Source organism: Bos javanicus, chromosome X (assembly GCF_032452875.1).
Source record: "Bos javanicus breed banteng chromosome X, ARS-OSU_banteng_1.0, whole genome shotgun sequence".
In the NCBI taxonomy this organism is placed as follows: Eukaryota; Metazoa; Chordata; class Mammalia; order Artiodactyla; family Bovidae; genus Bos; species Bos javanicus.
The window spans coordinates 2,654,411-2,678,892 of NC_083897.1; the positions used below are offsets into that span (position 1 = coordinate 2,654,411).

The following is a 24,482-nucleotide window of genomic DNA, read 5'->3' on the forward strand; positions in this document are numbered from 1 at the left end:
CTGGGCCGCGGACCGATCGAGAGTTTCACCGCTTTTACAGACCTGTGAAGTGGTCTCAGGGCACCCAGTAGGCGAGAAGATGGATCAAAGATGGCTCAGGGGTGGACAGCAGGACGTAGGTGGGGGGCTGGAAGGAGACACCAGCCTCCTTTGCCAAGAAGAGCGAAGGCACAAGGCAGGGAAGATGGCGGCTTCAAGCGACCCTGTGCCGACAGGAGACTAGAGAGAGTGGAAACGCAGTGACTTCTGGGAAAGCCCCGCTGAGCTGAAGTGCGTCACAAAAGGGGGGGGGGGTTGGAACTTACCCCTTGCTTTATTTTTGAAACAAATTAATTTGACCCGATTTTAGCATCTTTATTCCGGACAGTCAATATTTTATAATTATTGAAAACCACAAATACCCATGGTCATTAGTAAGTTGGACATAAAGTCAAAAGCCATGCACTCTTTCCTCCCTGTCACCCCTCCGTTTAGGCAACATTGCTTAGTGGTCCATTCCTAGATTTAGAGGCTCTCGGGAGACCGGCAGTTTTGTAACTGATTACTGTGCGATCCACGCTAGAGCTTTGCTGGTGGTGTTGGTGGCTCAGTAGGTAACACCACCAGCAAAGCTCTAGCATGGATCGCAACAGTAATCAGTTACAGAATTGCCATGCTAGAGCTTTGCTGGTGGCTCAGTAGGTAATGCGGAGAAGGCAATGACAGCCCACTCCAGTACTTTTGCCTAGAAAATCCCATGGACGGAGGAGCCTGGTAGGCTGCAGTCCATGGGGTCGCTAGAGTCCGACACGACTGAGCGACTTCACTTTCGCTTTTCACTTTCATGCATTGGAGAAGGAAATGGCAACCCACTCCAGTGTTCTTGCCTGGAGAACCCCAGGGATGGGAAGCCTGGTAGGCTGCCGTCCATGGGGTCGCACAGAGTCGGACAGGACTGAAGCAACTTAGCAGCAGCAGCAGTAGGTAACGAGTCTGCCGGCAATGTGGGAGACCAAGGTTCAGACTCTGGATCGGGAAGATCCCCTGGAGAAGGAAACGGCAACCCACTCCAGTATTCCTGCCTGGAGAATTCCATGGACAGAAGAGCCCAATGAAGCTACTGTCCATGTGGTCACAAAGAGTCGGACACGACTGAGTAACACTTCCACTAGGTTTTTAAAATTTAGACGTGAAACTGCTGACACCATTAGCTATATCTGAATAGGTTACAAAACGGAATGGAAGGTTAAGTGGGGGTAATATTTTTCTTTTAAAAAACTTTCAGTGAGTGTGTTGGAAGTTAAAAAAAAAGAACAACTCAAAAGAGAAGTATATGTGATATAGAGGCTTTTGTATCTAAAATAGTTGTTGCATGAATCTGTGTGGTATGTATGTATATTGCTAGAACTTCAGGGTTAATAATCCAAAGAGAAAGAGGAAAATAAGTTATCACTTTTCCTCTCAAGTTCTCAAACTTTTTGGTTCTCCAAGTCCTTTGAGTAGCAGGCAAAGGTGCTTGACCCTGCCTTCGGAACAATGCACATAAATGCACCATTTTGCATAAAATTTTAAGAAAAACCCCAGGTCTACTTCGCTTCCTGTCTTCAGGGATGATAAGCCATCAAAAAGAACATGAAACATGTAAAATATCATGTATGAAACGAGTTGCCAGTCCAGGTTCGATGCACGATACTGGGTGCTTGGGGCTAGTGCACTTGGACGACCCAGAGGGATGGTATGGGGAGGGAGGAGGGAGGAGGGTTCACGATGGGGAACACATGTATACCTGTGGTGGATTCATTTTGATATTTGGCAAAACTAATACAATTATGTAAAGTTTAAAAATAAAATTAAAAAAAATAAAGTAAATAAAAATAATTGTTAAAGTTGAAAATAATTACAGATTTAGCAGTATATTTGGAATTAATTCAATAGAGTGTAGTGTGGGTATTGGGCAGTGAGATGAGATAGGAGGGCAGGATTCAGATGAGACAGAACTGGTTATGAGTTGATGGTTATTGAAACTAAAGTTATTGGTACTTTGGAATTCACTGTGCTATTAATATTTGCTGTTATGGTCTCTGCTATTTCAAGCTGTAACACTTTATTCCATTTTCAGATACACTGTTAACTTACTGGAACAAGGTATCTCCCCAGGAGCTCATAAACATTCTCATACTTCTAGAGTAAGTTGTCTTATTTTCATAAAATTTCCTCTTATTTTGGGGAGCTTAATGTTTATAGTTAATGAAATATTACTCCTTTTTTGTTTTCATCAGCATGTTTGTACATAATGTAGGGAATGTTAAACTATTTTCATAGTTTATAGGTTGACATATAGCTTCTTCACACATAGAAGAAAAACATGTAAACGAAATGCTTGTGGTATTATAGAAAACTAGCTAATAATAGCCCATCTTTGCAGACCATCAGGAATATTTGTGTGACCTGGAAAACTGGAAGTGGCACCAGCTGTCCTAATCATTCATTTAGAGCAGATGCTGGCTTAATGGAGCCCCTTAAATGTTGGAGTTTAGAATGTGTATCCTTAGATAGAGCCAAGTAATTCTACCCACTTCAGAAATGTGTGTTTGTGTGTACATGTATATATATTCCAAGGTACTTGATTTTTTCCTAAGTGGAGGGGGGAAGTTGTCCTATATTGTTTGCTGAGCTATTTTGTTGAAAGGTAAGAGAGAAATTAGAGTGATGTGTAATTTCTAAATACATTTTAAAATAAATAGTACACATAACATATATGATAGTGTATGTACATGTCCAGCAAAACATTTGGAGAAAATATTTGCAAACAAAGCAGGATTAAAAAAAAAAACACTCTAAAAATGAAATATTCACTAATGAAAATAGATGATATTGTTGGGGATTGACTTTAAAATTATGGAGGAGGTAGTAAGTGTGGAGGGAGTGGGGAGGACCTGTTTGGGGTAGAAGTTAAACAGGAGTGGCCATGAGTTGATAATTGTTGAAGCTCGTGGGTGCTGGGTATGTGGGGTTTAGTTTGCTGTCCTCTCTACTTTTGTATGTTTGGGATTTTCTATACTAGAAAGTGGTTTAATGCCATTATAAAAAAATAGCAATTGCCACAATTTTTAGGGCTTAAGAACCTTTTTAGGTGTGAATGACTATATTAGAGACCTTTGCTATGACACACACTATAAAGCTCGAAGGATGATTTGCATTGATACGTTTTTAAAAAATATGTCATTATAATTGTATATGAAGACCTGAGACTTTTTGGTGCTGAAGTAACTGTAGCAAATGAATGTAGAGTGATATAATATGGCTGGTGGTTGTATATTTATTTGTGTATACCAAAACATATTCTTGTAATATGATTTTAAATAGGTCATTCTTTGTAACACATGAATTTTCAAATATTATTTGTTAAAATGCAAAGTATGGTAATATAGTACTAACATGCTACTGTTTTTCTTTCTAGAGTATGTTTGTTTCACTTTAGATACATGGGGAAAAGAAACATAGCAAGGTAATTCCCATAGCAGTGCAATTCCCTCTTTTTTTCTTCTCTTCCAACAGAGGGCAGTCTTAATCATGCCATGCAAAACCTAGATGCTTCCTTTTGAGCTAGCCTTAAGATACCCATGATTTATTTAATGCTTCTCAACTTAAAGTTGAAATTAACCTGATGTGAAGTGTAACATTTTTTTAAGTTTCCCAAAGGGTAATGGTTAGACTGATGTGCACCGTTTCCGGTCTAATCCTAGAACAGATGCTTGTCTCTTCTGAAGGATGTGAGAAAAGACTAGATCCAGGGGAAGGCAGGAAATTGTCAAGTGAGGACAACTGTCAGTTGTGTCCTTTTGTCTACAACCTATCAATATTCACCTCAGTTAGTAATGTAAACAGAAATCCCAAACAGTAATTGCAGCATGCATTATATATTATTTCTTTCTTCTTTTTGCTGTGTAAGTCTTAGTGAAATAAATACTTTAGAAAATGTTTGTGGGACCCTAAGGAAAAGATTACTTGCTTATTTTGATAAGATATATTTCAGAGGTAGAGTTAGACATTAAAGGATCTTAAATAGAATTATTTTCCTTATGAAAGTAAATTTCATGGCACTTCCAAAAACTAAAGAGGCAGTTTGAAAGAAAGTGAAAGTCACTCAGTCATATCCAACTCTTTGCAGTCCATGGCATTCTCTAGGCCAGAATACTGGAATGGGTAGCCTGTCCCTTCTCCAGGGCATCTTCCTGACCCAGGAATTGAACCAGGATCTCCTGCATTGCAGGCATATTCTTTACCAACTGAGCTATGAGGGAAGCCCAAGGAGGTGGTTTGGATTAGGTTTATTGCTGAGACTCTGGGACATACTAATAATTCAGGTGACGATTTTTGTTGTCTTTCCAGCACTGGGAGCTGGTTGGGAACTGGTATGGTAACTACCATCATGAACCTTAACCTCTAAGATGCTGGTGACCTGCCTTCTGTGTTTACTAGAGGATGGAAAAACTTCTTTCTCAGTCCCTGCATTACCTAGTTGTTAATTTTTTTAATGAAACCCTAAAATTAAAGGAAAACAAAATAAAAAATGTGCAAATAGACATCTTTGTAGAGTAAAAAATTCTGATCCAAGTTTAACTCCAATCCAGGAACAGGTGCTCATTCTTAAATATCTGACTCCAGGAAACCACCCCCTGCCATGTCAACTCTTGAGTGTCCCTCTCATTGTTTTCTCTGACTCTTGCCTTTCCTTATCTCCTGAGATAAAGATGGAATCTTATTGCAGTATTGTCCACTCTGATATATTATCCACTCTCTGATATTTTTGAGGAGAGGAAGGGAAGTAAGAAACTCTCTCTAAATTCCTTACTTGCATTCTTGTAGTATAAGGTATTTTAAATATACAGTAAGCATTATACAATTCTCAGTGACGTCTCATTTAAGCCACATAATAATTGGTAGAATACTGAGCGTAGCACAGTGTTTATGTGAAAACCTAGTCATTTATTAGTTTAAAAAATGTAACATTGAGATACAGTATTAGAGTAATCCATTTCCTAACTTTAACATTTATTTTAGGGTGCATGATGCCTGGCTGTCAAAACACTTTGGAGTAGACCGAAAATCACAAACCATGCCAGCTCTCCGAAACAGATCAGGAATAATGCAGGCCCGGCTTCAGCATCTTAGTAGCCTGGAAAGTTCATTTACACTTAATCACAGTAAGTGCAGAATGTGGGTAGGGTACCCATTTGAAACAGATGTTAATACTATTTAACCTAAATCACCAGTACAGCTGGACATCATTTCACATCTCAGTTTCTGTACAGTCATTTCATCATATGTGAATATAATATCAAATATGCATGCATTGTTTTTAGCAATTTTAGTTAATAGTGAGTTCTTAGTTTAATATGAAGGAAATTAATTTTCTCATTGAATTATTATTCTTGTATTATTTTACATTCAATATCTTTTATCCATACTTTAATGTAAATAATAACATTTGAATATAATAGTATATATAATATTTGTTTAGAGTGACTGTTGTTCATTCAGTGATTATTAAGGGATTGCCCATGCTGAGCTGTCTGCAGAGGTCAGAGCACTGTAAATACTATTTTGACAAAGACGTATTTCACACAGGTTAAAATATTGACAAGTTCAAGAGGAAGCTAGAGGGTTATATACATGAAAGCTATTCTCTGAAAGCAAATCTTAATAAAAAGTCAAAGAGTGAGACAATGTTCATTACCAGACAGTCCTTTAGAGGTTGCATAAGAGGAAGCCAGCAGAACTGGCTCTGCCATGAGGACTAATCATAAACACAAATGTCTTGAGCAGATGGATGCTGAGCTGCTAGACTCAGGACCTTTCAAAAAAAATGGGAGTGGTACAGCCTTCAGCTTTGCTCTTTGTCTCTTGTAACAATGTATTGAAGCTGTGTCTTTCAGTTGGCCCAGATGCTTTGTTTTCCTTCTGATTTAGAAACAAGTCTCACACCATTGGCATCATCGAAAACATCAGGCCATAGGGAACCCCTGTACATAACATAGCTGCTTTTCTATGAGTTTCTCATTTTTGCCCATATAATTAGCAGCACAGCCTAAAATGCCTCCCACGTTATTTCTTAGGTACATACCTAGATCATCACTCACATCTTGTTTACAAGGAAGTAGGCACCTATTTATTTGTTACAGAGCTGCTGATACAGAGCTGAAGTAAAAAATAGCAGAATTGATTAACCCAGATGGTATTCGATTAAGGAGTAAATACAGCGAAACTCATTAAGTCTGCAGGTATTGAGAGCCTGGTGTCTTTTTGCTTGTACCTCTCTGAGTCTTTGGGAGAGAAAGTCATTCAAAACTGTTATGTGAATCCCTGTGTCATACAGTTTTAATTTCCTTTTTTTTTTTTTTAAATTTCAGGTTCTTCAACAACTGAAGCAGACATTTTCCATCAGGCACTTCTTGAAGGAAATACTGCTACGGAAGTTTCCCTAACAGTATTAGATACCATATCATTTTTCACTCAGTGTTTCAAGGTAAAAATGAAAAGTTAGGATTCAGTTGGTATCATTGCAAAGAAAGTATGCAAAAATTAACTAGACAGATGAAGCTTAGTATAAAAGACCCCAGTGAGCAGTCAGGAAACGTGGGTGGCAGACCTAGTGTGACCTCAAGAAATAACTGAGACTCAGCCTTAAAATGAGAGAGTTGGACTGTTAATAATTTGTTCTTTATTTCCCTTCTCTGTTATTTTTGTGTTTAAAAACAGGTTTTTTCATACTTTTATGAAAATATCCAGTCATTTTTAGCCTAAATTATGATTGAGTCAGTCTGTCCAAATACCTGTTGAGATGAGGTGTCTTGTCAAGCCAGATGATATCCAGGCAGGCTGGCTGGCTGGCGTCCCTTGTCAGGGGTTTATTGGTTTTACTCAGATGCTTGCCTCTCAGTACAAATCATCATTGCTAGGATTAAAAAATAGAAGAAGAAGAAACTGAAAGCAGTTATCTTGCAGGGTTGCTGAAGGTGTAAAATGAGATAATGGATGTTAGAGAGCTTTGAATAAACACTATATAACTATGTGCTTTGCTTAGTCACTCAGTCGTGTCCGACTCTGTGACCCCATGGTTGTAGCCTTCTAGGCTCCTCTGTCCCTGGGATTCTCCAGGCAAGAATACTGGAGTGGTTTGCCATTTCCTCCTCCAGGGAATCTTCCAACTGAGAGACTGAACCCAGGCTTCCCACATTGCAGGCGGATTCTTTACCAGCTGAGCTACCAGGGGAGCCCATATAACCATAATGTGAGGTAACAGTAGTGGGAGAAGTCAAAAGTGAAAACTCTTGCTGGCTTTTCATCTGAGCTACACAGATTTTTTTTTCTTTTCTTTCCCCTTCTCAAAGTAATTCAGTTAATTGCTTCAGGCCTCCAGATTTACTATGGAAACCAGGCCTGTGCTTTTCAAAGAGTCTTATAAGGGAAAACTGAATTAGATAGTAATGAGAAATAGACTGCAGAATTTCTGTATGAAGTATTAAGTTTGTTCTGATTAAAATTCAACCCAAATTCATTTTTTATTTTGCCAGTAAATAAGACATTTGGTCTCAAGGTTTGCATTGTTATTTCTTCCTCCTATTCAGACATTTCTTATTTATGTAACACACATCTCTTGTTAGTTGACATCTCTGTTAGATGACAGGCACTATCCTAAGTGCTTTAGAAATATTAACTCACTTTTCTATTGTGGGACTGGAGGTGGAAAAGAGCACTGCAGATGGGCACCAAGGATCTTTTTGAGATGATGGGAATGAATGGATTGCAGTGACTGCACGACTCTGTAACTTTACTAAAAATAACTGAATGATACATTTAAAATAGGTAAATTTTGTTGTATGTAAATTAAACCTCAGTCAACTTAAAAGCACAAGTATTAACTCACCTTTAATCCTCATACTAGCTTTGTGATGTAGATACTATTATTTTTCCCATTTTAAAGTGAGAAAAGTGAAGCTCACAGGGAACTTAATGTCACATAGCTAGTCAGTAGCAGATCAGGAATTTAATCCTGGCTAGTTATCACAAGAGTCCTTGCTTCTAACCACCTCCCCATGCTTTTAAGTAGACTATGGGAGGAGACAGAAAGATGGAGCACCATTCTGGGATTCTGGCTATCAGTGTTACCATTAAATCTGTTACAAATATGCATATGGTTTTGGGCTTCCCTGATAGCTCAGACGGTAAAGTGTCTGCCTGCAATGTGGGAGACCTGGGCTTGATCCCTGGGTCAGGAAGATCCCCTGGAGAAGGAAATGGCAACCTACTCCAGCACTCTTACCTGGAAAATCCCAAGGACCGAGGAGCCTGGTAGGCTATAGTCCACGGGGTTGCAAAGAGTCGGACACAGACTGAGAGACTTCACTTCACTTGACTGCAAGGGAGGAGCCAGAAAGATGGAGCACCATTCTTGGATTCTGGCTATCAGTGTTACCATTAAATCTCTTACAAATAGTCATACGGTTTTGGTTTTTTGTTGTTACTTACGGCCAATTTGTAAACTACTAATTGGTTTCTTAAAGGACAGGAGAGCAGGGCTGAAGACATTATCCAATGCATTCTTTTTTAAACAAAAAGGGTCACAAACCAATAGATCAGATCAGATCAGTCACTCAGTCGTGTCCATCACAGCACGCCAGGCCTCCCTGTCCATCACCAACTCCCGGAGTTCACTGAGACTCACGTCCATCGAGTCAGTGATGCCATCCAGCCATCTCATCCTCTGTCGTCCCCTTCTCCTCCTGCCCCCAATCCCTCCCAGCATCAGAGTCTTTTCCAATGAGTCAACTCTTCGCATGAAGTGGCCAAAGTACTGGAGTTTCAGCTTTAGCATCATTCCTTCCAAAGAAATCCCAGGGCTGATCTCCTTCAGAATGGACTGGTTGGATCTCCTTGCAGTGCAAGGGACTCTCAAGAGTCTTCTCCAACACCACAGTTCAAAAGCATCAATTCTTCGGCGCTCAGCCTTCTTCACAGTCCAACTCTCACATCCATACATGACCGCTGGAAAAACCATAGCCTTGACTAGACGAACCTTTGTTGGCAAAGTAATGTCAATGCTTTTCAATATGCTATCTAGGTTGGTCATAACTTTCCTTTCAAGGAGTAAGCGTCTTTTAATTTCATGGCTGCAGTCACCATCTGCAGTGATTTTGGAGCCCAGAAAAATAAAGTCTGACACTGTTTCCACTGTTTCCCCATCTATTTCCCATGAAGTGGTGGGACCAGATGCCATGATCTTCATTTTCTGAATGTTGAGCTTTAAGCCAACTTTTTCACTCTCCACTTTCACTTTCATCAAGAGGCTTTTTAGTTCCTCTTCATTTTCTGCCATAAGGGTGGTGTCATCTGCATATCTGAGGTTATTGACATTTCTCCCGGCAATCTTCGTCTCTACAGTTTCTAGTTTCTTTTATATCTTTACTTTAGTAAGTTTACAGAGTTGTGCAGTCATTACAATCCAATCATTCCCATTATCTCAAAAAGATCCTTGGTGCCCATATGCAATCAGTCCCCCTTTCCACCTCCAGTCTCACAATAAAACAGTGAGTTAAAATTTCTAAAGCACTTAGGATAGTGCCTGTCATCTACCAAGAGATGTATATTGAATAAATTAAGAAATATTTGAATAGAAGCAAGGAATAAGAGTGCACATTTTGAAATCAAACGTCTTTATTTACTGGCACAATAAAAATGAATTTGAGTTGCACATTAATCAGAACAAATTTAATACTTCATAAAGAGATTCTGCAGCCTATTCCTAATTAGTATCTAAGGAACCTTTAAACAGTTTGTGTAGTCTTTCAATTGTGATACCTGTTATTATCTCTACTCATAGAGGGTTTAATTGTCTCCAGTGGCTAGACATACACTAAACATACATTTTAAAACAAATTGGATAATAGAATTTTAAAATAGAATTGATGTTTTCCTTAATTCTTACATTACTTTGTTTCTGTCAGAGAAATACAAAAGCTATAGGAGAAGGCAATGGCACCCCACTCCAGTACTCTTGCCTGGAAAATCCCATGGATGGAGGAGCCTGGTGGGCTGCAGTCCATGGGGTCGCTAAGAATCGGACACGACTGAGCGACTTCACTTTCACTTTTCACTTTCATGCATTGGAGAAGGAAATGGCAACCCACTCTAGTATTCTTGTCTGGAGAATCCCAGGGACAGAGGAGCTTGGTGGGCTGCCGTCTATGGGGTCGCACAAAGTCAGACAGGATTGAAGTAACTTAGCAGCAGCAGCAGCAAGCTTCTTACTGTTATTTTTCAAGCAGTGGTTTGATGAATAGGTATTGGTAAAGACTGTTCTCTCATTTTAGGGGTAGCAGCATAAACTATTTGTCAAAAAAAGCTTTTTTATGTTTTCTAGAGTCAACTTTTAAATAATGATGGCCACAACCCATTAATGAAAAAAGTATTTGATATTCATCTTGCTTTTCTTAAAAATGGGCAGTCTGAAGTGTCGCTGAAACATGTATTTGCCTCACTTCGAGCGTTCATTAGTAAGGTAAGGAACAAATCTTTGCGGCTGCGAGTGGCCTTGCTTCTTGGTAAGAAAGATCAGGGGAACAGGATCTCCAAACCTCAGCTAATGAAGCCATTAAATCTTGCCTTTGTAAACATTAATACAGAACAGCAAAATACAGAAAGAGGGCCTGACCATGAATTCCCTAAAATCAGCACGTGCTTTTAATTTCATTTTGTTATTCCTTTTTTTTTTTTCCCCAGTAGGCTCCTTTGAGGAGTGTCATGGTAAAGTTATCAACGGCCAATATTTCTTCTTTTTGGTTTCTTTTTAAAGTATTATCATGCTGAAGATATATAAATTGTGAGTGCACTCATGTGTAATCACTTTCAAAGCAGAGACAAGTTACAAAACCCCAGGGCCTTGTATGATATCTTGCAAGTGGTAGGCACTTAATACATGTGTAGATGGATGAATCCTTCCTTTCAGTGCTAATTGTATCTTTGGGCTCCAGATTTTCAGGCCATTTACTTCATGTAAACTAAAACTTCAGACTAGGTTTTTAGGAACAAATATGACTCAGCAAAAATTTATTGCTGGTCTGTTAAGCATCAGAAACCTAGACGGAGTTAAAATTATGGAAAGGCACAGTCTAGGCTTCCACTCTGGTATGTGTAACTCCAACAAGACAAATTCAGTTAACTGATTCTTGGAATAGGCTAGCTGAGCAACTTTTTTTTGTCATTATTTGCATGGCAACTTATTGTCCCAAATTCATAGAAAAGTAGATGATTTTGAAGGTTTATTTTTAAATTGCCATTCTTTAATGCAATTTTGTGAATAAAGAAATAAATGGAAAACTGAGTTCAGTGGAAACATATGACAAAAAACTAAGGGAACGAGATTCAGAAATAATTCATTTAATGAACAGTGACTGGATGGGTAATTCCTGGTGTCAGACTTTGTGTCAAGGATACAGTGTGAAGTCTTATTGTCCAGTAGAGGAAAGCACACATTGATGCGCATCAGAAATACCATTAGGATAAAGGAAGCCTACAGAGAACTGAGGGTAAATGGAAGGACAGGAAACACTAATTGAGCAACATTTCTCTGCAGCACTCAAGTTAGGATTTAGTTTGTACTCAGCAACTGAGATGAGACTGAAGAAGTCAGTGAGGACCAGATGGTTGTATCCTCATGTTTTTCAATTAGATTTCATCTTTTAGGTGTTGGGGAGCAGGAAAGCAACATAATTAGATTTGTACTAAGAAAATTGTTGCAGGTATGGGAAAATCTCTTTGAATATAGTACAGAAGCATAATCTCTGCTGTCATGCAGATTTCAGTGGGTGGAAGGGGGAGAGAAAATAAATTAGTAAATAAAATGGTAATCGGAACAAGTTCTTAGAAGGAACTAAGGGGGTGAAGTAGAGGATAATGATTTGTGGGGGTTACTTTTGATGGGTCTGTCACTTATTTTTATATTTTAACTTTTTAAATTAAGACTCCATGTTTTGAAACCAATTTTAAATTCACAGCAAAATACAATGGGAAATACAGAAGTTTCCTATATATCCCCACCCCCACAACCATACATACAGTCTCCCTGATTATCAACATCTGCCACCAGAGTGCTGCATTTATTACAACTGATGAATTTACATTGACACATAATAATCTTCCTCATGGGCTCCCCTGGTGGGTCAGTGATAAAAAGAACTTGGCTGATAATACAAGAGAGTCAGGTTCAATCCCTGTACTGGGAAGATCACCTACAGAAGGAAATGGCAACCCGCTCCAGTATTTTTGCCTTGGAAATCCCATGAACAGAGGAGCCTGGCAGGCTAAAGTCCATGTGATCAGGAAAGAGTCAGACACGACTTAGCAACTAAACAACAACAGTGTTGCAAGGTGCACAGTGCACATTAAGACTCATTCTCAGTGCATATCCCATGGGTTTGGAAAAATGACATGTTCCCATCTTAGTATCAAACGAAGTATTTTAACTGCCCTAAAAATCTCCACCAATTCACCACTCCCCTCCCCACCACCCCCTGGAAATCTACAGTCTTTTTACTGTCTCCCCAGTCTTGCTTTTCTAGAACGTCATGTAGTTGGAATCTGGGTTTGTCACTTCTAAAATGAGACCTGAAACATGAAAAGGGGCCAGCCATTTGAAAAGCTCAAGGAAGAACATTCTAGGGAGAAGGGATAGAGCTTGAAATTCTGGGAACTGAAAGTTCAGTTTAGTTGGAACAGAGTGAATTAGGGAGCTCATCAGCATACCAGTGGCAGTTGGAGCCATGGGAGTGGTTTAAGTTCCGCTGGAAGAGCAAGAACAACAACAAAAAGTTTAGAGCAGTATGTTGGAGAAAAGCAACATAGAAGGGGTTGGAAGAGGAGTCTATGGAGGAGATGAAAGGCAGCAGTCACAGATATAGAAGAAAGGCAAGAAAGAAGCAAAGGAGAAGAGAGTATCAGCATTATTATGCAGTACAGAGTGGCCTAACAAGATAAGGTGGAAAGGGAGTCCATTGGAATTGTCATTACAAGGTCATTGATAATTTTGGTCATTGCCCACTCAGAGAAGTGACAGAAGACTTCCTATAGCAGATTAACTACTCTACCACTGTGCCTTCCCTTCCTGTATTTTCATACAGGAGTATCTTGCCCAACAAGGTTTATTTGATCTGGTGAAACCATTGATGAGATTTTTTCAATGCCAGCTAGAAAACATTTATTAAATGTTCATTAATAGATGAAGATGCATAAAAAGTAAGAAGCATCGTACTTAGTGTTAAGGTGATAAAAAGAAGATAGATTCCTATAATATGGGCTTAAATTCAATATTTCTGAGAAATAATATTGAAATTAGGCCCTAGCCTTACGTTGATTCCTATAATATGGGTTTAAATCCAATATTCCTGAGAATGATTTTGAAAGAATCTAGCTTCACACTCCCTGAAAAAATCCACTGTGTACCCTGGAGCAGCTAAGTACTCACTTGCCGAGACATGTCAGCATGGAAGTTTGCAATAAGCCTATGTTCTATGTACAGCTTATATTCCACAAAGCAGACTGAATACATTCCAAAAGTAGCAGTCCCTTGCCTGTTTTGAGGATTAGATAGTCACTTGTGTACTTTTTCTATGCCAACCTGTATTTTACTCAGCACTGTTTATGAGTAGAGGATGCACGTGTTTGTTTGTGTGTCTACACTTCACCTATACTCCATTTTGTTAAAAGATCAACTTTCTTTGCTGAATAGATATAATTTTCACAGCATTTGGAAGTTTACAACGTAAGGAACTGTTTAAATATAAAGCAAAAGAGTAAGTAATGCAGATTGGCCTTCCCATTTCTATGGCCCAAATTGAGACCATCATCATGAAATGAGTCATCATTTCAGTCGTTCATTAATACATGCTGGTCTGTATGTTTTTATCTAGCTTGGGTTCTCCAGAGCGGTGCCCTAATCTTATGTTGATTGTGTATCCTCAACGTACCCAGCTTAGTTTTAGGGAGAATACTGTAGGCACTTGATAGTTGATTGATTTCTGTTTTATGGTTTTTCAGATAATTCTTTATGTTTTTCCTATTGTTTAGTTTCCCTCGGCCTTTTTCAAAGGAAGGGTAAACATGTGTGCTGCATTTTGCTACGAGGTTCTAAAGTGCTGCACATCAAAGATTAGCTCAACCAGGAATGAAGCCTCTGCGCTTTTGTATCTTCTGATGAGAAACAACTTTGAGTACACCAAAAGGAAAACGTTTTTAAGGACACATCTGCAGGTCAGTGAACACCGAAGCTTCTCTTTCTTCTGTTCAATCTTTAGCCTCTCTACATTAATATCTAGACCTCCCCAGTCTAATACAAAGCTACTAGCCACAGGTGGCCATCTAGTACTTGAAATGTGGCTAGTCTCAATTCAGGACATATTGACTTTTGAACATTTAGTGCAAAGAAGTAAAATATCTCGATTGCTTTATATTGACTATATGCTCTCAAATGATATTTTGGATATATTGGTTTAAGTAAAATAAATCAAAATTCACTTGTGTCGTTTTACTTTTTAATGTGGCTGCTAGACAATTCAATATTACACATGGGACTCATATCCTATTTCTACTGGACAACACGGCTTGAGAACAGAGATATTAAGAGCATAGTTTTCAGATCCCACAAGTATCACATACTGTGTGACCTTAGCAAGGACTTCTTTGGTCTCTCAGTACCTCAGATGCTTCATAAGTAAAACAGTGGTAAATATCCATACCTACCTCATATGGTTATGGTGAGTATTAAAGAGATGATTAAGTAACAAATGAAGTTACTTGTGTTTTATCATGTTCCAGCATGACCAATTAGTTAAGAAATGAGTGAAGTCTCAAAGTTTAGTGGAAAACATGGACTTTGGAAACATACCTACCTGGACTTCAATCATAGCTTAGCTACTTACTTAATATGTGACTCTAAGGAATTTACTCCGGAGAAGGCAATGGCACCCCACTCCAGTACTCTTGCCTGGAAAATCCCATGGATGGAGGACCCTGGTGGGCTGCAAGTACATGGGGTCACTAAGAGTCGGACACGACTGAGCGACTTCACTTTCACTTTTCACTTTCATGCATTGAAGGAAATGGCAACCCACTCTAGTGTTCTTGCCTGGAGAGTCCCAGGGACGGGGGAGCCTGGTGGGCTGCCGTCTATGGAGTTGCACAGAGTTGGACACGACTGAAGCGACTTAGCAGCAGCAGCAGTGGCAGGGAAGTTACTCAGTTTGTCTTAACTATTTGCCTCATCTGTAAAATGAGGCCAAGTATGTTTTAGCTTGTGGGGTTTATAATGAGGGTTAAAAATAAAGTGTGTGTAGTGCCAGGCACAAAATGCCTAGCTCATAATAGACACTTAGTATATGGCAGTTGTTATTCAACATCTCCATAATTTTTTGCTTATGTGATGAAACAGGTGTGAACTGAAACACAGTTGGGAGTTCTTGGCTCAGTTGCCCTCTTTGTACTATGGGAAATGCTTGGTCATACTTCTATCTTTACTGCCATGGTCAGTCCCATTGCATTTGTTTGTTGGAGACTGGGTTATAAATAAAGAAATGGCCATAAGTAGCTTTTTAGAAACGTCATGAGAGATGTGAAACTCTGATAGAAGTATATGCTTTCTGTAAAATGTTGTATCTAGTTATTTTTGGATACTAGGTCTAGCATTATATGTTAGGGTGTCTAATACTTGCTTTCATTGAGATGTCACTTGAATACCACCTTCTTCCAAAGCATTTCTGCAATTAGTGTGCTGATATTTTTGAATTTCCCTATTAGGGTCCATTCTTATGTGTTAAAACATCAATTTGTCTCAAGTCCTATATTCTAATATTAGCAAGGTAAAAGGCAGCCTTCAGAATGGGAGAAAATAATAGCAAATGAAGCAACTGACAAACAGCTAATCTCAAAAATATACAAGCAACTCCGACAGCTCAACTCCAGAAAAATAAATGACCCAATCAAAAAATGGGCCAAAGAACTAAATAGACATTTCTCCAAAGAAGACATACAGATGGCTAACAAACACATGAAAAGATGCTCAACATCACTCATTATCAGAGAAATGCAAATCAAAACCACTATGAGGTACCATTTCACGCCAGTCAGAATGGCTGCGATCCAAAAGTCTACAAATAATAAATGCTGGAGAGGGTGTGGAGAAAAGGGAACCCTCTTACACTGTTGGTGGGAATGCAAACTAGTACAGCCACTATGGAGAACAGTGTGGAGATTCCTTAAAAAACTGGAAATAGAGCTGCATTATGATCCAGCAATCCCACTACTGGGCATACACACTGAGGAAACCAGAAGGGAAAGAGACACGTGTATCCCAATGTTCATCGCAGCACTGTTTATAATAGCCAGGACATGGAAGCACCCTAGATGTCCATCAGCAGATGAATGGATAAGAAAGCAGTGGTACATATACACAATGGAGTATTACTCAGCCATTAAAAAGAATACATTTGAATCAGTTCTAATGAGGTGGATGAAATTGGATCCTATTATACAGAGTGAAGTAAGCCAGAAAGAAAAACACCAATACAGTATACTAATGCATATATATGGAATTTAGAAAGATGGTAACAATAACCCTGTGTACGAGACAGTAAAAGAGACTCTGATGTATAGATCAGTCTTATGGACTCTGTGGGAGAGGGACAGGGTGGGGAGATTTGGGAGAATGGCATTGAAACATGTATAATATCATGTATGAAACGAGTCGCCAGTCCAGGTTCAATGCACGATACTGGATGCTTGGGGCTGGTGCACTGGGACGACCCAGAGGGATGGTATGGGGAGGGAGGAGGGAGCAGGGTTCAGGATGGGGAACACATGTATACCTGTGGCAGATTCATTTTGATATTTGGCAAAACTAATACAATATTGTAAAGTTTAAAATTAAAATTCAAATAGAAATGAATTAATAAATTGCAGACTCTGGTTCTAAGTGCTAAATAAGCTGATTAACTTGTAGTATTATGATTATGATCTTTTAAATCCTCACAACGCTCTATAATGTAGGTATTGTGGGATGACCCAGAGGGATGGCATGGGGAGGGAGGAGGGAGGAGGGTCAGGATGGGGAACACATGTATACCTGTGGCAGATTCATTTTGATATTTGGCAAAACTAATACAATATTGTAAAGTTTAAAAATAAAATTCAAATAGAAATGAATTAATAAATTGCAGACTCTGGTTCTAAGTGCTAAATAAGCTGATTAACTTGTAGTATTATGATTATGATCTTTTAAATCCTCACAACGCTCTATAATGTAGGTATTGTTATTATCCCTATATTGCCTTTAAGGAAAGTGAGGCACAGGGGGTTTATTCATTTTCTCAAAGCCATTCAGTGCGTAGTTGATAAAGTCAAAGTTTGAATCTAGGTCAGTTGGACTCAAGAGCCTACACCCAACTCCTACAGTATCTTGCTTATCAGGACCAGGGGTAAAGCTTCTGGCCACTATCACCTTAGCCTGAATCATATAAGCATTCATTAACGGGAGCCTGAGAGATTTAAAAGTCCCATGCATACATGCTCAGTTGCTTCAGTCGTGTCTGACTCTTTGCGACCCTACGGACTGTAGATCACCAGGCTCCTCTCTTAATGGGATTCTCCAGCCAAAAATACTGGAGTGGCTTGCCATGCCTTCTTCCAGGGTATCTTCCTGACCCTGGGATCAAACCGACATCTCCTGAACTGCAGGCAGATTCTTTACAGCTGAGCCATCATTGAGGCCTAGAAGCACCATTACATGGCATTATTTAGATGGGCCCTAGTCAGAAACAAAGGAGAGAGCTGAGGCACTGGAGTTGGAAGTCCAGCACACTGAGATAGACTAGTGAAAAGAAATAAGAAACCATCAAAGAAATGTCATTTATTCCCAACTTTGCCAAAACTACTAACTAGCAAACATACTGAAGGCAGATACCTGTATTTACCATTGTATCAGTTCACTAATTATGAAAACGGTTTCAGGTCTAGCTGTGCTATGTGTTTGGAAGATTTTTCACATCAAACCAAGAGAACTCTGAATAAAATTTGAAACTAGGAACCTCCATTGATCTATAATTCTGGTTTTGTGCCAATACCATACTGTCTTGATTACTGTAGCTTTGTAGTATAGTCAGAAGTCAGCAAGGTTGATTCCTCTAGCTCCATTTTTTCTTTCTCAAGGTTGCTTTGGCTATTTGGGGTCTTTTGTATTTCCATACATATTGTAAAATTTTTTGTTCTAGTTCTGTGAAAAATGCCATTGGTAACTTGATAGGGATTGCATTGAATCTGTAGATTACTTTGGGTAGTATGGGTATGGTCATTTTCCCAATATTGATTTTTTTTCCAATCCACAAACATGGTGTATTTCTCCATCTATTTGTGTTGTGTTTGATTTCTTTCATCAGTGTCTTATAGTTTTCTGCCTTTGAGTCTTTTGTCCCTTTAGGTAGGTTTATTCCTAGGTTTTTACTCTTGTTGTTGAAGTAGTGAAGGAGTTGTTCCTTAATTTCTCTCTGATTTTTCATTGTTAGTGTATAGGAATGCAAGGGGTTTCTCTGTATTAAGTTTGTTTGTATCTTGTAGCTTTACTGAAGTTGATATTTCTTTTTTATGATATGACTTTGTCTTTAGCTAAAATTTTTTTTTGTTTATTTTTGCCTGTGCTGGATTCTTCATTGCTGTGTAGCCTTTTCTCTATTTGCAATGAGTAGGGGCTGCTCTTCATTGCTGTGTGCCAGCTTCTCATTGCGGTGGCTTCTCATGTTGCAGACCATGGACTCTAGGACACGCAGGCTTCAGTAGCCGTGGCATGTGGGCTCAGTAGTTATAGCTCACGGGCTCTAGAGTGCAGAGGCACTCGTTGTGGCTCAGTGCTCTGTGGCATGTGGGATCTTCCCGAACCAGGAATCGAACCCATGTCTCCAGCGTTGGCAGGCAGATTCTGAAGCCCCTACCATTGCTATTTCAATAGAAGAATTTAAATCCCTCATATAAGAAGAAAGTAGCTTTTCTTGGAACTCTAATATCTTTAAAAGAAGCATTTCGTATGAATGCCTATGGGTTTGTACATTGAAGAGAACAAGCAACATGTGTTCAAAAGACATTTGAAAGATGGTGTTTTCTTCTTTCCACAGATAATAATTGCTGTAAGCCAGCTGATAGCAGATGTAGCACTAAGCGGAGGATCGAGATTTCAGGAGTCTTTATTCATTATCAATAACTTTGCAAACAGTGACAGACCTATGAAGGTATGTTCTCACTTTAAGTGAAAAATTAGGACCATGTTCACTGTCAGGAGTTTCACTTCTCAAGGTAAACTGTGCATTGGATTCAGAACTTTTATATAGTATCAAGTGTACAGAATGTGAGCTTCAGAGGTCAAGGCTTTGTCTAGTCCATCCCTGTACCTCTAGCACCTAGAAGACTGCCAGGTACACAGTAGATATTCAGTATTAGTTGAATGGATGGATGAATGACTGTACTGTGTATACTTAAGTATGATAGGATTTCAATTTTTTCTGGGGTTGCATTTTAAACTTACTCAACAAAGAAATGGGTTTTTTCTCAACCGTTGTTACCGTTTATAAGATTGGTTAATTAAACACTGAGTTGGAAATTTCACAAAACATCACTTTCTAGAGTTGCTGATAGCTGCTGGATCCTTTTGTCAGCAGATGAGAAATGGCACAGAAGGGATTCATTACAACATTATATTCCGAGATGAAAGAATCATCTGGTAACTGGGGCATGCCAGAGATACTCATTGGCAAACCCATGTCCAAGGCTATCGTTCTTAGGTAACCATTGGCTGAGGTCAAACCCATGACCCTGACCACCACTCCTCAGACCTACCTATATATTTAAAACCTAAAACGTTGTAAAAGCTTATTTGTTCTGTTGTATGGAGAGTAGGTTCTGTTCTTTAGTGATGTACATGTAGAAGGGAAGAAGACTCCTTTGCCAATTGAGAATGTTTCCTCCCAGAGGAATCGTCCCCATTCTTGGGAAAGGTCATCTTCCAGCATAATTTGACAATTTGTGTAAAATCTGGAAAAAAAAGTTTGCAGTCATAGCATACTTGATGTTTGGGACGTGTCGAATCTTTGTACCAAAACATATTCCCATAGGAATGTTGCTTAGACTGAAGAAAACAAAAAACACTGAATAGTGCCAGCCAGTCTCAGGCTGGGAAAGTAGAACTTTTCAGCCAGTTCTACTGGGTCCTTAGGAAATCAGTATATGCTCCAACTAATCCCATGAGCACAGCAATAGCTTATGTCCTTTAGCATCTTTTACTCATACCCTAAGAGTATTTTCCATTTTTTACCATCCTTAATTCCATGTTATATAAAACTTAGACTGCCAGCTTTTACAAAGTAAATGGGGTCTGTTTTAGCCCTCCGTGATAGGAAATATTTTTCATGATTCATTTGTGAAATGACAGTTTTATTCTGGTAGGGCAATCATTACCAATAAACTCTATTACAACAAAGGTATAGATTTCTCCCAGTAAATGAAACCTCTATTAATGTATATGAAGAGACTTTATACACACACACACACACACACACACACACCCCAATAACAATTTTTAAACGTCATCTTTAAAGAAGACTCTTTTGAAAATTATTTTCTCCACCTTTGGTAATATTCACATTGAAAAGCTCCCTAAGGCCTGTACCTGTCCCTACTCCTCTTCTCAGAACCCTACATATAATTGTGATTACTCCAGTGGGGTGAATAGGAAACTCTAACTTCCTATTTTTGAAGACAAAAGCAACCCTTTAAGAGAAAGTAATGATGTAGTTAACTTGTTGAGAGTATTCTGTGATTCATAAACTCTTATTTCCATAATTTGAAATTTGTTTTCATGTTAATGCATATGGTAGTGGGTCGATGGAAGAATGACTAAGGTCATGAGCTCTGTAGCCTAACTGCCTGGATGGCAGTCCTGTCTCTACCACTTACCAACTTCACAACTTTGGCCAGACTACTTAACTGCTGTGTATCTCAGTTTTCCCATTAGTAAAATGAATTATGATAGTCTTAATTCATAATGTTGTTATAAACTTTAAACATGTAAAGTGCCCAGGCCTCTGCTTGGTACATAGTAAGATATCAATTTTTAGTTATTATTGTAACTAAAATTACACAGTAAAAGTGAATATGGATTACCTTAATTGACATTGAACTGACAGCAGAGGAGGTGGGGTTCAAAACCAGGTAGTCTGGCTCCAGAGTCTGTACTTTTATGTGTTAGGAATATACTACCATCAAACTCAGTGCTTTTGAAGCCTGAGATAGTAGAATATTGTTTAAAGAATTAATTTAAAACTCTTGAGGCATGCCCACATGCCAAGAACCAAGAACCTAACACCAAGATTTCTAACAAGGGGTAAAAGTTCTATGTTATTCCCAGGATGGGCTGCTTAGGTTTACAGCACATGGATAACATTGAAAAACATGTCTTTTTTGTTTGTTTTGATATTAGGCAACTGCTTTTCCCTCAGAAGTCAAAGACTTGACCAAGAGAATCCGTACTGTTCTTATGGCCACAGCTCAAATGAAGGAGCATGAGAAGGACCCCGAAATGCTAATTGATCTCCAGTATAGCTTAGCCAAGTCCTACGCAAGTACCCCAGAGCTCAGGAAAACCTGGCTTGATAGTATGGCCAAGATTCATATAAAAAATGGAGATTTTTCAGAGGTGACTACTTATGACTTTGTTCTAAACACAAGCCTTCCCAAACCCCTGGAGCACAATCTCACGGTTCCTTGTCTCCTTTTGCAGGCAGCAATGTGTTATGTCCATGTAGCAGCTTTGGTTGCAGAGTTTCTTCATCGAAAAAGTAAGATATTTCTGTTCGTCAAGTCAGGGAGAACTTCAGTTAGCCCAAGGAGTTTTATCTTTGTAGCTTGCAGCTATGAATGGGATATGATTGAGCTCTGAAAATATGCTCACCTTTCATCTGACTCACTGTTGAACAGAAGTTGTTCTAAAAGAAAACTGGATTGTTCATTTGCCTTCTGCTTTCATTAAGAGTACAAGAATAAGTTAAATAGTACAGGGCCAGGCCTGATGCTCAATGTTTGTTTTCCAAGAATGTCTCCCTGGAAGACTGCCACAGATTAAATTCTTCTCAGGGCTTATGGGAAGCTCTGGATAACATACATCACTTATTTTCCCCTGTCTGCCCCAACTTTACCAACAACTGTCCACGAATTCTATCTCTACAGCATTTTAGTATAACAGTATCTTGGTATTAACAGGGAGTTGACAGGACTTCCCTGCACTCCCAGTTCTCATGTTCTGTCCCTGGTCAGGGAATCAGATCGTGTATGCCGCAACTAAAGGTCTCACCTGCTACAACTAAGACCCAGTGCAGGCAAAGAAAGAAAGAAATAGATTTTTGAAAATGCTAAAAAGACAAGAAAGGGAGTTCACACATCAGCTAGATGGCCCTATAATATGTCATTTGTTTGTATAACCATCTCAAGAACAATTTGGCATCCATACATGGATGAAGTGCCTTTGTGGGAGCTGTGGGATCCAGCCCCACATACCAAGGGACCTGGGAGGAATTTTACCCACCCATGTGTCAGGTAATGGGCAGACAGACCTGTGTTCTGTCTGTGGACCTTGCAGTGGCCTATGAGCTGGCTCCAGCCTCTGTCAGCTGCAGTCTAGGATCCCCCGGAGAACACTTATTTTGGATAATCACCCACAGACAAGAAAGCCTTGGGGGAAGTCCAGAAGTCCAGTGGAGAAGTTCTAGGATACTATTGGAGCAAAAATTATACAAGTTTGAATGCATTGAAGAGGGTAAGAGGAATAGTTTGATTTATTCATGTCACCTTCCACAAGGTGGCACAGCTCAGTGCCAAGTGAGACTTTCTCACCCTTGATTTCTAATGCAGGGAAAAGTGAGAGCATATGATGAGGTACTATATTTCCCAGCAGCACAGGATGCTCCCAAAGAGGCCCATTTCTCTCTTGCTCTATCCAGAGTACTGAGTTGTGAGCTGAATGATGGAGGCAGGAAGAGGCTGAGGGAGCTGCAGATAGGATTCTGAGAGGGCATTACAGGCAAACAGACCCTACTAACCACATCATGGACTTCATGAAAAAGCCTGCCAACAGATCCCTAGAGATATTTAGCCTGTGGATCCCCCACTGGGCCACAGGCACCTCCTGTGCTCCATGTGCCTCAGCCACACTCTCCTCCATCCTGTAGCTGGATGTGTGTGCTTGCTGCTGAAGGCAGTGAGAGTCAGCTCTCACAGAGGGCTAGTGAGCTTGTGCAGAAAGCCAGCCAGAGTTTGTGGGCCAGGGGGAGACCACAAGTAGCACCACCATTGGGAAATCAAATGAGAGACTGTTAGCACCTGGCCTTGTGTGTTACATGATGGGGAAAAGACATATGTGGTTATGAATTCTGTCATATATGTGAGCCAGAATTGCAGAGCAGGTATATCCATAGAAGGTCTGTGAAAGCCTCAGAATCTCTAGCAGGACAGATGGAAAGTATTTCTCACCCTCAATCAGTAAAATTGGTTGAAGGTGGCTGCCATTTAAAATGTGAAGATAGTAATGCAAAATTTCAAGGAACATGAAAAATGAAGGAAATATGACACCCCCAAAGGATCATAATAATCTTATAGTAAGAAAGACATGGAGATCTGCAATTTATCTAATAAAGAATTCAAAACAGCTTTTCTAAGGAAGCTCAATGAGCTACAATAAAACAGAAAATTTAGTAAAATCAGGAAAATAATACACAGACAAAATGAGGAGTTAAACAGAGATGGAAATCTCATAAAAAGAACCAAACATTTTCTGGCACTTACGAATACAATGAATGAAGTTAAAACTGAAATAGAGAGTATTAAAAATAGAATGGATCAAGGAGAAGAAATAATCTGCATTAAAATACTAGACCTTTGAAATTATCGAGTCAGAGGAGAAGATAAGGATGAAGAGTGAAGAAAGCCTATATGATCTGTGGGATGCTATCAGCAGAAATCTTATAGGCTAGGAGAGGGTAGGATGATATTTTTCAAGTTCTGAAAGGAAAAAGTTACTGCCAACCAAGGATACTTCATCCAGCAAATTTGTCCTTCAGAAATGGACAGATGAGCACTTTTCCAGGCAAACAAAAGTTGAGGGAGTCCATCACCACTAGACCTGTCTTCCAAGAAATGCTGAGAAAAGTTCTTCCTGTTGAAGTGAAATGATGCCAATTAGTATTATGGAAACATGAAATGGATCCATATGAATGGATGAAGAAGACATGGCACATGTAGTCAATGGAAAGAAGGGAATCCTACCATTTGTGACGACACGGCTGGACCTTGAGGATATCCTGCTAAGTGAAATAAATCTGAGAAAGAGAAAGACAAATGCTGTACAATCTTACTTATACGTG

At 39.3% G+C, this 24,482-nt stretch overlaps 1 protein-coding gene across 5 annotated transcripts in view; it reads left to right on the forward strand.

Annotated features, from left to right (window-relative positions):
• Positions 1-24,482, forward strand: part of DOCK11 (dedicator of cytokinesis 11) — a 215,723-nt gene that overhangs the window by 154,008 nt on the left and 37,233 nt on the right. For 4 of the 5 annotated variants that reach the window (XM_061408367.1, XM_061408366.1, XM_061408368.1 and 1 more), the window contains 9 exons: positions 2,099-2,165; positions 3,440-3,487; positions 5,044-5,186; positions 6,393-6,508; positions 10,403-10,540; positions 14,104-14,286; positions 19,191-19,304; positions 21,548-21,763; positions 21,848-21,905. In XM_061408367.1, the coding sequence (XP_061264351.1) occupies positions 2,099-2,165; positions 3,440-3,487; positions 5,044-5,186; positions 6,393-6,508; positions 10,403-10,540; positions 14,104-14,286; positions 19,191-19,304; positions 21,548-21,763; positions 21,848-21,905 (1,083 nt within the window). The remainder of the gene's footprint in view (positions 1-2,098; positions 2,166-3,439; positions 3,488-5,043; positions 5,187-6,392; positions 6,509-10,402; positions 10,541-14,103; positions 14,287-19,190; positions 19,305-21,547; positions 21,764-21,847; positions 21,906-24,482) is intronic. The other variant, XM_061408369.1, reaches the window with a different exon arrangement.